The sequence below is a fragment of the Neodiprion pinetum genome, chromosome 5 (genome assembly GCF_021155775.2).
Source record: "Neodiprion pinetum isolate iyNeoPine1 chromosome 5, iyNeoPine1.2, whole genome shotgun sequence".
Lineage (NCBI taxonomy): Eukaryota > Metazoa > Arthropoda > Insecta > Hymenoptera > Diprionidae > Neodiprion > Neodiprion pinetum.
The window spans coordinates 32,985,534-33,000,374 of NC_060236.1; the positions used below are offsets into that span (position 1 = coordinate 32,985,534).

At 44.6% G+C, this 14,841-nt stretch overlaps 2 protein-coding genes across 6 annotated transcripts in view; one reads left to right on the forward strand and one right to left on the reverse strand.

Annotated features, from left to right (window-relative positions):
- The first annotated feature begins 1,284 nt into the window (after nt 1-1,284).
- Nucleotides 1,285-5,653, forward strand: Duba (Deubiquitinating enzyme A). Its single transcript, XM_046625368.2, has 12 exons — nt 1,285-1,429; nt 1,580-1,914; nt 2,550-2,641; nt 2,738-2,856; nt 3,041-3,189; nt 3,260-3,415; nt 3,505-3,661; nt 3,798-4,009; nt 4,097-4,216; nt 4,462-4,617; nt 4,745-4,937; nt 5,028-5,653. Exons 2-12 carry the CDS (start codon nt 1,774-1,776, stop codon nt 5,171-5,173), a joined length of 1,641 nt encoding a protein of 546 aa, XP_046481324.1. The 5' UTR covers nt 1,285-1,429; nt 1,580-1,773; the 3' UTR covers nt 5,174-5,653.
- Slip1 (SLo interacting protein 1) overlaps nt 5,027-14,841 on the reverse strand; it is a 136,840-nt gene continuing 127,025 nt past the window's right edge. For all 5 annotated transcript variants that reach the window (XM_046625364.2, XM_046625365.2, XM_046625363.2 and 2 more), the window contains exons 2-7: nt 12,587-12,946; nt 10,640-10,810; nt 10,137-10,235; nt 10,014-10,049; nt 8,675-9,925; nt 5,027-8,016 (exon numbers count right to left, since the gene is read on the reverse strand). In XM_046625364.2, the coding sequence (XP_046481320.1) occupies nt 7,642-8,016; nt 8,675-9,925; nt 10,014-10,049; nt 10,137-10,235; nt 10,640-10,810; nt 12,587-12,946 (2,292 nt within the window). In that variant the 3' untranslated portion in view covers nt 5,027-7,641. The remainder of the gene's footprint in view (nt 8,017-8,674; nt 9,926-10,013; nt 10,050-10,136; nt 10,236-10,639; nt 10,811-12,586; nt 12,947-14,841) is intronic.

Genomic DNA, 14,841 nt, shown 5'->3' on the forward strand with positions numbered 1-14,841 from the left:
TAGGCGTCGAGGGTACAGGGATGGCAAAGTCCATTCAGTAGAAGCTGTAGGCTTGCTATTGATTACGTGGGTGGAAAAAACAGACTCCCTTCTCCGCAGCACCGCGCCTTCGCCTCCCTTCCGCCGACCCCAGGCCGTGGTGGAGGTAGCGTCAGGTCAAGTGGTGGGGATCGTGGTGCATCTGAGTGGGGGTGTTCAGGGGAGGAAAAACATCCCCTCGCCAAGAACTCCAAAAACCAGAGGGAGCCGTTGACGTTGTCGGTATTGGAGGAGCCGGAGGACCCTGCACCCACTCTAGGCCCCACGGGGGCGAAGTAGCTGGGTCGTCTAGGGCGGAGAGGGTGCCACGGCGTTATCTTCGAATCACGACAAAGGTGCCTTGAGCGAGGTTTCATTCAATTTTGGCCAGTCATTACATTTCCCCGAACGTTCCGTTTCTTGTGCCACCCACGGATTAGCTCGGCGCTATTAAATATTAATGAGATGTAAGCAAACTCCGGCCAATTCATCCATTCACGCTCCTTGGGATCGTTTCTTCACCCCGTCTTCTGCTCCCACCCTGCGGTTCTTACCCGCCTTTTGCAGCTCATTTCTTTTGCCGCCAACCATCAGGAACTCTTCAATGAACGGCGAACAATGAATATCGGGAAAGCTTGTTACAGACAGAAGACGGACGAGACTGATAACTTGTCGCTAACTGTCCGATGCTTTATAATTAGCCTCGAGTACGAAGACCCCTCGTTTCCTTTTTTGCTTAATCAGAAATCATTGTTCCAGCCTCCCATTGTTCTTCTTGATTCGATAGTGCAGTTAGGTAACTCTTTTAGAACATTCAGGCAGAATCTGAATTCAAGTCCGATGATGAGAAGTGAAACCTATTGTTGAGATTCTCACCCACAACTGCTGGAGCTGGACGATGCATAGAGGTTAAAGCACATCTCGCCTCAACCGCCTCAACGAATTAACAAGTCGCTGATTTACTAAACTTTTGATCGGCATGGCGTGTTCGCTTGCAAGCGTAAGGATAATTTTGTAGCAAATTAATAAATTTCAACATCGGTGCAAGGAAATGCTCGTATCAGATTTTTGCTCCCGGCAATTCTATGAAGTCCAAGTTCTTGATACGTACAAATATTGTTTCTTTTACCGATAAAACAGTCTCCTGATGTTGTATCGAATGAGACTACAGACGCCATCTATTGGCTGATGCCTGAAGCGGGCAGGCAGCGTCATCATCTTTTGACTGGAACCAGTGTCTGCCATTTCCGTAATTCATGGTCCTTGTGCCGCTGCTGCTGATAGTGCAAATATGGCGGCCACACAAAGCATTTGTAACAACAGTGCGTATTAATATCACAGTCAACAAATAACGGGGTTAGAACAGTCAGAGTTTGGAACTGGAATGAAGTGCTGACGACAAATCACCTCGGTACAGACTGTTAATAAACGATTAATTTCCCTTAATTATATAACGCGATTCCCCGAATCGAGGATAAAATCGTCGTCGCCCTGCTAGTGCTGCGTATTATATCTATGTATTCATATATTTCAATAAAAAGTAATTGATGTTCGTTCCTAGTACTGTGCAGTCGTGATTTCGTTTCGCGATTCGGTCGTTAGGTATGACCTTCGCATCTTTTCGCCCCAGCAATAAACTGGCATTTGGAAATTCGACGAGGCGGTGAAACTGCGGACCGAGTTGAGTTACTCTGCTTATCGCACGCGAAGTATTTCTCCCGTTTTGTTCGCCCGTCGCTTTCGCGGCCGTCCATCATGACGATTTTGGCGAAAAAGAAACCCAACGGTACGAAGGACAGACGCGAGCCTGGCAACGGAGCCGAGGTTGATGTACACGGGGTTCAAGTCGAGCATGGAGCTGGTCCGATCGCCTTGCAGTCCAACAGTTCTTATCAGGTAATTAGAGAGACAATTTATGGTTAGAAACATCGCATTCGTTCCCAACCACGTTCGAAGGTTGAGAGAGAAGGAATAGAAAAATTTCACGTCCAGCAGTGGTCACTCATGGTAATCCATTACGTGTGACAATTGGTCTGAAATTAGAAATAAATGCTAATCAGTGTCGAAGGAAATTTTTGCATATAGATTTGACATCTACATTATTTGTTAATTGCGGATTGTGTAATTCCTGAAGTATTCATTTTCACAATATTGTAATGATTTGCCAATAAGCGACCTCTGAACAACACTTCTTTTGTTCCTCACGACATCTATATTTACCATTTGGATGAATGGATAATCTATTATCTATCCTATGTATCTAGAGTTCAGATAATTGTTTTACTGGTAAACTGGTTTGTACCGATTGATAGATCATCAGCAAACATGCTTGCCTAGGAGAAGGAATCCTCTTTATCGTTGGCTGAAACACTGCGATGAAATCTAAGCTCTGCTTTCTACAGTCTGTTGCTAACATTTCCTATCTATTTCAACTAACGATACTTGTTAATCTTTAATTTTTCAATTCACTGAATTTCACATTTACGATTTTGCTAATCAAAGTTGTTCGTATCACCGATCTCTTATTACAGACTAGTGTTGATCGCCGGGAAGAAAAGCACTTTGAGGAGGCTAGTGGATCAAGCCATGGGAAACGTCATCGCCAACGTGCGAGTCCTCACAGGTATCTAATTTTCTCACCTTGTTATAAAGATAAACTAGCTCGATTGTTTCTCACCTTCCAAATCATCTTTATAATTGCTTGGTCATACTACAACAGCTGCATTGGCAGAACGTCCCGGTCTAAACGTGAAAGAGAACGAGACAGGGGTCGGGAGAGAGAAAGAGAGCGGGAAAGGCAAGCGACTCCACCAACGGCATCATGCAGTGGGCTGCAAGGTGAGAATTGCTCAATGAACTTGTAATGAAATTGTTCAATTGTGATTTTTTTGTTACAACGGTATTATTCATATACCTGAATTTATCATTTGCATACATCCGTAATCCTAGAAATAAAGAAGGAATCACCTTGCCACTAATTATTCTTCAAATTCTAACACTCTAATATTTGCCATTTTTTTAGGTACAGATGCTAATGTTATTGGAAACAACCGTATGGCAATAGTAGCTGGTGCTCCGAGCCTTGAGCCAGAATTAGCAAATGGCTATAACAGTGGGGATGAGTACACAGGTCGCACTGGAAACAATTTGACCATTGCGGAATGGCAAGAGGTTAGTGTTAGCTGCCATTAAAAGAGTAAAAAATAATTACTTGCTACTTCTATTTACAATGAATTTTCAGCGTGACCGATGGTTTGAAAAACGGATGCGGAAGATGGGGTTCGTGGTTAAAAAAATGGGTGAAGACGGAGCATGTCTTTTTAGAGCTGTCGCCGACCAGGTTTACGGTGATCAAGAGATGCACAGTGTCGTACGAAAGCATTGCATGGATTATATTGTGAGTGATTCACAATGATTTCGAGCTTTGTCATACAAAGAACTCGATATCAATAATGTTTACTATAGTGAAGGACCATTTTATTTCAGGCTGCCAATCAGGAATTTTTTTCCCACTTTGTTGCCGAGGATTTCTCTACTTACGTGGACAGAAAACGACAAGAATACGTCCACGGTAATCATATAGAGATGCAGGCAATGTCAGAGATGTACAATCGTAGCGTTGAGCTATTTTGCTACGGAACAGGTAAGCGATTCGATGATGTTGACAAAAGGCTATTTGGTAGAAGATATGTCTTCCATACTATACAAAATCACATGAAAATACTGTTGAATATAATTGACAAAGACGTTTTTCCTTTTGCTTCAATGAAACACAAAAGAACCAATCAACATTTTTCACGGGGTACACAAAAGCGACAACGAACCGATTCGGTTGTCGTATCAACGCGGCAGTCACTACAACAGCATCGTAAACCCCTATAAAGCAACAATCGGCGTCGGACTAGGTTTGCCCTCGTACAATCCCGGAGCGGCTGATCGTGCTCTCGTTTCTGATGCGGTTCGACAGAGCGAAGAACTGCATATTGAACAGGTTAGAAATTCTACGTTCGTTATTTTATTTACCGATCATTATTTCGTGAAAGTATGACTAATCCATCCTTATTTCTCGGTGACACAGACCATGCTTGAAGACAAGATAAAAGCCACCGATTGGGAGGCTACCAATGAAGCAATCGAAGAACAAGTCGCGAGAGAGAGTTACTTGCAGTGGTTACGTGACAATGAAATGCGTAAAGCTGTAAGTATAATGCCGTCAGGTGACCATCATTGCATCTCATTGATTAACGGTGATCTACCTGTACTGAACGTCGAATCAATTTAATCTACTTACCATCAAGCAACGCAGTAACAAATATTTCACATGCATCTATCCGTTTGTTTCTTTTGTTTATTGTTTTTATACTCGAGTGCTCTCCGCTTACCTGACACAGCTCACACTGTCATCAGTTACTCTCAGCTTAGTAGCTTGACTTTTTGTTTAAGCGGTCAGCTAGCAGCAGCAGCACCAGCACAGTCACCAGTGCCCAGCATAGCCACAACCACTTCCACCCTCATGGTGGTCGTGGACAAACGCGTGGGCTAACATCCTCCCCAACAACGACGCAAGCTAATCAGGATTCTGTCCGAAATTCCCCCAAGGTGAGCTAGTGTGACTAACTTTTAGCAGGAGAGCAAGTCTTTACTAACCCAGAAAACGAGATAATTAGCCATCTTTGCTCTGCAGGAATGAAATATGAAAGATTTCTTACAAAACTTTTCCCCTCAGGTTGGTGACTCGATAAGGTACAGCAGCAAGCGTTCTCCGCAGCATCAATCCACCCAGGGACCAGGTATGCCTCACCTGTCGTCCGATTTTAGCGTCGCACCACCATCTCAAGAACCCGTCCCAGGGAGCAGCAAGGAGTCTCACACATCGCCTGACATATCGCTGTTTAATCGTCTCCCTCCTGAAGTTTTTGGTGAGAAAATTCATTGGCTAAATAGAAGTTTATAGAAGTTAAAAGACCGGATGAACAGAGCACGAGACTGTACCGATTGATTTTCCACAGGTTTGACCGACTGGGAAGACAGTGATATCCTATCCAAAGTCCTTGCGACTTCGCAGCAAGAATATCTGGACAGCTTAAAGCAGTCGCGGGTACAGTCGGGTTCGGGAAGTGATGGGAACGTCGTAGCTGACTCGAACAAGAGTTAATTTGACTAAAAAAATCGGCTGTTTTTCAAATTGAATATGAATGATAATCAGGCACATCAAGAAAGTTGAAGAGAGCGAGGGAGAGAGAGAGAGCGAAAGAAAAAAAGAGTCGCGTTAGTTTCCTGCGTGATGCCAATTACTACGACAACCTGTTTTATACACCTCCGGGATAAAAAATATGATTTTACAGGCATTCCGGTTTCGACACGTTGTGCCGTGTGAATGCACTCTCTCGTCACATCTTAATTGTTTGCCTTTAGATTATATTATTATAGTATAAAACAAGGCACATAGCCTAAATCACAGGCTGGATAGAACTTCGCTATTTATTTCTTTAAATATTCGTAATAGTTTATTTCATCTTTTTTTTCTTTATATAATATAATTATTAGCGAAATGCTTTGAATGAGAGATTTGGTTGCATCATTTGTAACAAAAAAAATAAATCACTTGAGAAAAAACATTTTCCAACACTGTAAATTTAACAAAGAATTTTTTGTAAAACTGTTCCGAAATTATTGTTAATTCCCCACGCATGATTACCTACTAAAATATTAGACACGCAATTGACGAACTGTACTAGAGCGTATAATTGAATAAATTACACGGACCTACGAGTACACAGTTGTCACGCTTCAATATACGCTACATTATAGACACTTTATTTCTACATTAATGTTTCACATACAGCATTGAACAACAATGTGTTTGCACGCTTACACCTTTTCAACGTACGGCGGAATTTCGTTGTAGGTACGTCACCCGACAACTTGTCCTTAGGATGGCTCAACTACTACTATTTATTTTACTCCGAGCACAAATATCACCTCGTTTGGTAGAGAGAATACGGCTGTGTCTCGCGCAGCGACGAGTTCCCTCTCCCACAACAAAGTTCCACTGTACCTACGTATTATTATTATTGGATTACCGATCACTGTAATGTGAATCGATCAGTACCTCTTTTTTTCCTTTTGTCGCTCCATATTTTTTTCCCATATACGTGCGAAGTCGAATAACGATAATCGATGAAGGGTAAATAACTTTTATAAAGCCGTGTAACTGTGGATACTGAAAAGATTCGACGTGCTTTTTTAACCGCAGATATTGATATTTATTGTGTTTATTTTATTCACGAAGCAATGACGATGGCTGCTATTATGATTTATTACATTACATAGTAGCTTGTTTACGTTTATCATACATATCTACAGACTTCTATAGGCGGCGATATTTCCATCTCATAACATATTATTTTATTCTTGTAAAACAGCCTAGTTACGTATAATATTATAAATATTTACAACTTAGGTATCGTGGCTTTTAATATGTGCTAATTGTTTCTACGAGAAGTATTACGATTTACTCGGATTGTTTTTTTTTTTTTTTTTGCTTTGTTTTCTCAAAAGCACATAAGGATAAATAATAACAGTTGCAGCCAAGCTATGTGTACGTATAGTCTGTATCATATTAATTTACGCCAATTAACGAGCAGTTTGTCTTCTTCGAATTACTATATCGTTATTTAGTTTACAAATATTACAAAATTCTCGATTAGATTATTTTTACATCTAGTTATACTTAGAACGCGCCACTCTTAGATCGGTTAGCTTGATTTTCTTTGTATTATTTGTTCACCCAATCAACTTGGTGTTTTTAAATCAGTTTAAATCACTGTTCTTTCGCCGCTTGCTTATCCATCTTTTATTGAACTGGTTTTTCTTATCATTTTTTGAACTCAAACAGAGTTTAATAGTCTAAAGGAGTACGAAAAAATGCAGAATGCGGCCAACTGGCGAAATGAGCTCCTGTGTTCTACTAAACGCTGCTCTGGTTTGGCGAAATTTAAGTTCGCGTAAACTTTCCGGAGCTGGCATGATAGGGAGACGTTGAAATTTCCTCTTATCGGGCAGCTAAACAATCCTGATCTGCAAAGAAAACTTCGAGGCTGCCCATAGATCACGGCGCCATATTTGATACCCGATCGAATTTGTGTTCCATCAATCAGACATGCCGTTCTCTACGCTATGGAATAAACTGCGTGATATACATAATACGTATATGCATAATAACAACATCTCTACGGATATACACGTACATACATAACGCTTGCAGAGTAATGAATATATACTATAATGTAGTATGACTTATTTACTGGTTGATCGTATCGAAAAAGGCACAGCCACCGTAACCTTTAGGTACGAAAGTGACCACTGGCTGGGCGACGTAGCGCCTATAATAATAAAAACAGTGGCCCAGGAGACGCACACTGGAGGTAAAGCTGCGACCTAATGAGAGTTTTGTCCGATTCGGCAATTGCTGCCTCTGCTTGAAGTCGCCCCGAGTAATAATAACGAGGCTGCTCTGTAAATGGCGGCTCGTCTGTCATCGACCTTGCAGGAAATTCACCGCCTGCTCATTTCTCCGTACTTGTCTCTGTACCACGTTACGTACGCTTATAGATAGTCGTTTTAAACTGTAGTAACGGAGAGAAGACCCATCAATTTGCCACCCGTACCTGGACCAGAACCACCGCCAACCCGGTTCCCGTGTACCAGCATCTCTTGCACCGTCGTAAAGTCGTCTATCGTAGTTTTTTTCCGTGCCATTTTTTTCTGGCTTAATTCAACGATATTGAGCGGTTTTTTCATTATCTTATCGTCGTTGTAGTCGCCTATCGTTAACTCGTTCGACTGTAACTGTGGAGGAATTTGTTGTTGCTGTTGTTGCTGTTGCTGTTGCTGCTGTTGTTGCTGCTGGAGCTGCACTTCTTGATGACGCTGTTTTCTCTCTCTGGCCCGTTCGAGTTGCCTCTTGCGTTCCTCTTTAGTCCAGTACCTTCCAACCTGTGTATAAGACAAAAAATTGGCGAATGCAATATAACGTTTTTTTCCCCTTTTATCCATCTATGCTACTTATTCAGGATTGGTACTTCGTACAGTTTCAGTGAAGCAAAAATTTGCAGTTTGACGGGGACATGATACCGCGAGAAACAATAAACATAACCAAGCACCTGATGATTAATGAGGGGAACTAAAGCGAAGGTGTAAAAACGAGAAAACAAATGCGAATATTAATGTCGACGGCACGACAGCGGCAACGGCGGAAAGGGGATCCGTTTAATTCGAGCTTCTTTTGTACGCAAAGATTAGGGTTGCCAGATGATGTCCGGTTTAACCCGTGAATTATTATGGTTATCATTCTTTTTTTACCTTATGAGAAGCACGGTGCTGAGTTTAATTAATTATCGCGGCAACATGACGAGTGAGAATATTCATCAAAAGGTTCTTTCATTTTTTTGCCCTCTAAACAACATGCGGTTTGGGATCAAAAAGTCGAATACCCCAAGGTAATCGGATTTTGTGATTAATCTGACCGCATTATTTTTATCCATAACTCCGAAACGATTGTTTTGTATTTCAATTTCACCCGCAGATCAGAGTTTACAAAATGAATATTGCCAAAGCCCCGAATATTAACCTTATAGTCAATCCTACGTCATACCTTCATCTCCGACATGGTGTCATCTTCCGTTGTGTGCCCAGCGCGTTCCTCCGATATCTTGATGGCCCTGTTCCTCAGTATCCTGTTCCTAACGGGTCTCCTGGCGATGTACCTGGTGCCGTCAGGTCGCCTCTTAACCTTCCATTCCATTTGCACCTCGCACTTATCCTCAGGCGGGACCCACGTCGATGTGCAGACCTGTTGGCTGCCGACGAATTGATACCGCGTGAGATTTGGAGCCTGAAAGTTTCCGTGGGACTTCGACTTCCTTGCGCCGCCTTCGCGGATCTGACAATGACCCGGGGATGTCTGACGGGTCATGAGAGCCTGTTTAAACAGCTCCTGCTGGAGCAGTATCGTCTGCTGAAGGTTAGCCGCGTTGGTGTACATCGTGTCCGCTGGAAGAGTGCTGGCATTGGTAACGTCTGATCTGTGCTCCCTCTGTGACTGGTGGCTGCTCTTCCTCGAAGAAGGCTGAGTCTTCGGCTGTTTTCCCGCATGCTGCGAGGTTGAGAGTGGGCAGGAACATCCTGTGACCGGTGTCACCGTTGGATTCGTAGCTGCGTTGATCATCGGGCTGGTCTTCGACTGTTGCAGACCCTTCTGTTGCGGTGGACACAGGATCAGGGTGCTTTTATGGTGATCCTTTTCTCCCTGATGTAGTTCCAAGGTCAGAGGATTACTGTGGCAAGATTCTCCGGTGTTGTAAGCACTCGAGCTCTCCTTTTCCTCACCGGAACTGTTACTCTTCGATGACGAGTTCCACGGCTTTGTCTGGCCCGCCGTTTGCGAGCGGTTATTCATGACCACGCTCTGCTGGGTCTGGACCCAGTGATGGTGCTCGTAAGGTGACGAGTATATGGGTTCGCTGTCTGACTCTGGTATCGTCTCGTAGATGTGCTCCGTATCGCTCCAAACGTGGCTCGTGTAAGCCTCCATCAGTCTGATGGGGGGAACTGGAGGTCCAGGCTGCTGAGCCCTCAGATTGAGCACTTCCATTTTTTTCGAACAATCTTTAAGCGCGTCTTGCACCCACTGTTTCCTCTCGTCCGATTGCGAGTTGTTCATCTGCAGCTGTTGGGCTGTGTGAGACGGAACTGGTGGCGGTGGTAGAGCGGCTTTTCCGGAGGTCAGAGTCTTCGTCTCGCCGTCTTTCGTCAGGTCCTCGGACTCCTGTTGTTGCCTGATAAGCTGCTCTATCATGCTGTTTTGGTATGCCGGATTGTTGTCCGGCGAACTGGAGGGTGACTCCTGCGGAAAAAGGTGTTCGATTAATTGTCAGAGGGCTTGTTTCCTTCGGGAAATAGATGACAGCATTAATAAGGGTAAAGTGACTTACGTGCTGGTACAAACGTTGCTCATCGTATTCGTCATCCTGAAACGAAAAAGTTAATATGGTCTGATTAAAAATTGGACATGACCATGACGCTGATGAATTGAAGCATACGAGTTGATTTTTTACCTGGTAGAAACAGCGGCTGACCAACAGAGTCACGGCGTTCTTAGTTTCGGCGAATAGACACTCGGTTTGTTCCTTGTTTGCGACGTCTCGCCCATTCACCTGAAATATAGAGAGTGTTTGATGAGCGATAACGTCACGGAGAGAGTTTGGAACTTTGGGGATGAGGCCTCCGGCTCGGGTGAATGGCGCACATCACAACATCCCAAAACGGGTAGGGAATGAGAAGGGCTAGAGAGTTAGACAGAGAGAGAGAGAGAGAGAGAGAGAGCGGCAGAGGGTGGCAGACGCGACAAATCCTTCTTCCATAGTCATCGGGGTCTCTCTCACGCCAAGCCCAACCGTGCAAACCACTTTGTTCGTAATTATAATCTCCCTAACAAGATTACGCGAGACGGGGATTTGAGCCAGAGCCAGGGAGCACAGTGTGCTGGTCGGTCCTTTGCCGCTTCCCTTGCAGCTTCATTTGCTGAATCGCAAGGCAACAGTGATGGGGCTTCACTTACCCGTAGGATCTGATCACCCTCTCGCAGTCGTCCGTCCCGTGCGGCGAGACTTTCCGGAACTATTTCCGAGATGTAGACCTCAGTGTCAGCGTCTTCGCTACCAGAACCGGAACTGTAGCACACTGTCAGACCAAGTTTCTCAGCACTTCCGCTCTTCCGCAACGTCACTTCCTACGAAATGATAAGACACATGTTAGTAGTTATGTCAGATTCGCTCGATTGCACATTCCAATAATGTATCGAAAGTGGTAATCTGTTTTTAGAATACATATGTGGTACAAAAACGATTCATCGGATTCACCGAAGTACCAAATTTCAGTAGTGAAATACTTCGGCTGTGATTTCGCCTTGCACAAAAGTTGAAGACTCTGAATTCAGCTTCCGAAATACGCCGGTACGTGTTACCCCGGTAGTATACTCTCAGAAATAAACACTGCCGGTTCAAAATCGATAGCCAATCGATTCTAATCCCCTTTTCATCGTATACGACGAGAAGAGGGTCTCCGATGTGATGGCTCAACAAGTAAACACACGCACGCACACCTTTACGTATTCGACAAGAGCGACAGGGGAGCTGGGCGACTGCAGAGTTGGTCTGCAGTAGCTGTTTGAAAAGCAATTAGTCGGGTACCTTCGTGTACAATGGCTGGCTATTCCGTTAGACAAAAAGGGGCGAGAGTGAAAAAAGAAAGAAATGGAGAAAATCGAGGAGTGAAAGGATAAATTGCATCAACAATTTGAAATTCAAATGTTGGTCTATATTCTATTCTTCAACATGTACCCAGCCTTCCTACCGGAAAATGCCTAGTTCACGTTATGGGTTTATACCGTATATCGGAGGAAAGTCCACGTTTGGCAATTGTTTTTAGATACTGCACTCTGTACACTGGGTTCATACATGTGAAGGTAGCCGGAGATATACGTTCCTGCATTCCAGCAACAATGCGTCACACGGGACATTGCCGTAGGTGCATGGTATAGAGGAGGTAGTAAAGTGAAACGTTGCATTTTTCGAATTCTAAAAACAAAAGAGCGTAGCAGTCAATGTCGATCCGAGAACACTGACCCCTTTAGACCGTTTTCAATTCCTCGTTATTGCAGCCTACTGGCTGTAGTATACAGCCTTTATCGAAGCGAAGAGCTGAAGCAGACCCGTAATGCAAACGACGGCTTTGTGCCCCGACAGACAAAAAAAAAGCGATAAATAAGTATAGAAAAAGAGAGAAGAAAAAACGGATAAACTCAATCCCACACATCAGTTTATTTCGTTCTCCTTATCGGTCGAGCATTAGTATAATATGAATCCGAGCGAAGGCCGATAATCTCATTGTCAGAAGTAAACACTTGGTATTATCGCTTAAAATATCCCTGAGTCCAAATAAAATGCATAATGATAAAAAGTGAGTGGTTAAATTCTCCGCTTCAAGCATCAATCACCCGCTCTATGACGTATACCGGGTTCTTCATCATCGTCTCGGAGGAGACGCGGACGTCGTATGCGACTGAAGCTTGGCACGGAGCCTGACACTGACCCGAGATTATTGTCGCCAATGGTTTCTGGTTAAAGAGTCACGCGATACGCATTCTTCCGTATCTGAGTCACGATATGCATAATGGAGTGACATGCCGAGCCGAAGTACGAGCGTTAAATCGGTGCTGACGGAGCGTCGGAGTTCCATGAAGAGGGGCGAGCAGAGGGGGTGCAAATTGATCGGAGCAACTGTCGCCGAGGTGGATTGACAAAGTAGAACAGAAGCTGCGGGGTCCTTATTTGCCTGATTTCCCTGATACGGCTTAATTAGACCGATCAGATTACTCATTAGGCCGCTGAGTCCTGCCCAGTATCCATCAAGAAAGCACTCCGACCAAAGTGGTGGCAAACTACGCAGGGCTTAGGACTCGGGGCAATTCGGTGAAACACGCTTCGTCCATCCCTTCAATCCTTACCTCGAAGTTTATGTGCTGGGGTAAATAATCTTCGAAACTGTCGTTTGGTTGTTCCTCGATGTTCAGTGGATCCAGGATCAGTTCCTCCTCGATGAGACCAGCCCAGTCGGTCTGGACGGCTGTAGACACGAGCGGACTGCTCGCCGAATTGATTTCCTTGACGGTCTCCTCGTCGTCCTTCTCCAGTTTATTGTCCTGGTTCGTCGCTCTCTCAGTACCACAGTCCTTCCCGGTCTGCTGGTGAACCATCTGATGACCCGGCTGCCGCCGCAGGACTTCGACGATGATGGGTTCCTGGGCAGACTCGAAGCACCGAACCGCGTCCTCGTGGCTCGAGTTGGAAACGTCCTTTCCGTTGACCTGAAATCAAAAATTAATAACACAGCGGGTTACGACGATGTCAAAAGTGTGATGTACGTTTCATTTTCTAGTTGCCGCCAGGTTTTATTGACGGGCGATAAACAAGGCCAGTAGGCAAATCGTCTGATTGATTTGTTTTTCACTCCAAAGGTCGGTTCATCTCGTTTGCGATGTCTCTGTCAAAGAGCGGAGCCACGCGCCAATTACATTAAAGTATATGTAGCACTGCTGAAAAGGCGTCCAAGAAAAAGAGAAGCGAAGACGCAGATAAGATAAAGCAAAAAAGAAGGGCAGGGGGGACCAAAAGAAAATAACCCCGTGTGCAGGGGCAATGGAGATAAGGAATACCGTCAACTTGTTTTAGGTAACTGCTGATAAGACTGAGTTCCGATAGACACTCAATCCTTCACTACACGAACACCACCGTTTGACGAAATCAGCGCACAGTCTGTTCCGATGGGACAAGTGTCTGCGTTCCGACATCGTTACGAACAATACTGAGAGTGGGTAAATATTTTTGGATTAGTGTCGTTGTTTTTCGGTTCTGTGGTTTTGTCTTCTTTTTCCACATCTCCTTCTCTTTTGCCCCGAGCAAGCAAAGTATTCATTAATCTTTTTCCGCCGTCTGTAGTCTGTGGGCTCGGTAAACCGTTCGTGGGAAGACAGAGGATTAATCAGCCCTGAAGCTAAATGATGGAGTCCTGGACCAGGAAGAATTTGATCCAAATAATCCGAGGCAGCTGAGCAGGGATGAAAACGGTTTTGCTTCAGGCGCCCCTGTTTGCCAGGGGTACGTTATAAGGACGGCGGGTCGAGAGGAGCGTTTAAACATCGTTTGTTGATGACGAGAAGTGGATCGAGATACAGAAGCTAGTCAAATACAACCACGTCGTCGTTCTCGGTGAAATTATTATTCCAGGGGTTGGTTGGTGCACGGGTGACAAACCATGCCGCCCATCCATCCGGCAGAGGGCAGAACGGGTGGAAAAGTTCTTCCTGTTCGTTTATCAACGCTGAGAGCGAGAACGCATTCTTGCGAAGGGGGAAATAAGAGTGAGGAGTAAGAGGAGGACGACCATCTTCAGGCGTAGAACTGGAAGTCTTTGGACTGATAGCGTCGCCATTACCGGGCAAAACGCAACCAGCGAGTCTTATCGGTAAGCCTTCTTCCATCCAACCTTCCAAAAGTCTCTTTCCACTCCCGCTCGCCCGTTTCTACCCTTCCTCGCTCCTAACTTGGCCCATTTCGACTCCCACGAACCCACGCCGTCGTCGAGCTTTATTTCTTTATTATGATATCGACGCTCAGGGTAGCTGTGCTCTACGCCGCGGGAGAGATCCGACGAATGAAGCTGAGATTATTACACCCTCGTATCCACCCTTGTTTCTTTTCCCATCTACACGCCGCCCACCCCTGTATTACTGTCGTCTGGTGAACTACCGTATACCAACTACAGCCCCCGAGATTTTAGGGGCTGAAAAAAATGTTCATAGAGAGGAAATGGGATGAGCGAGGATAAGCGTCTGGGTACCAAACGATCCTCGAGACGCGCCCCTTCCACCAAATCGTGCGGTAGTAGCGAAAGGTTACTGTGTTTGGATAATGTATAGTACAGAATCCCGTTGTTCAAATATCAATTAATTAATTTTCAGCGCCGACTGACGACAGACCAGCCGTAATGAGTGATGTGAATCACCTCGAGTTCAGGTTTTCTGTAACTGATATGAGCTTATGATGAGAAATTGGCAATTTCTGCTCAACTGTGCACCTTGTCAGATTAATTAACCAATATCTTTGTCTAGATCAAGCAAGACAGTGAGCTTCGGTAAAAACGATCATGTATTGACATACTGATATGGTCCTTCGCACATTTTGTACCTACAACCATCTGCTC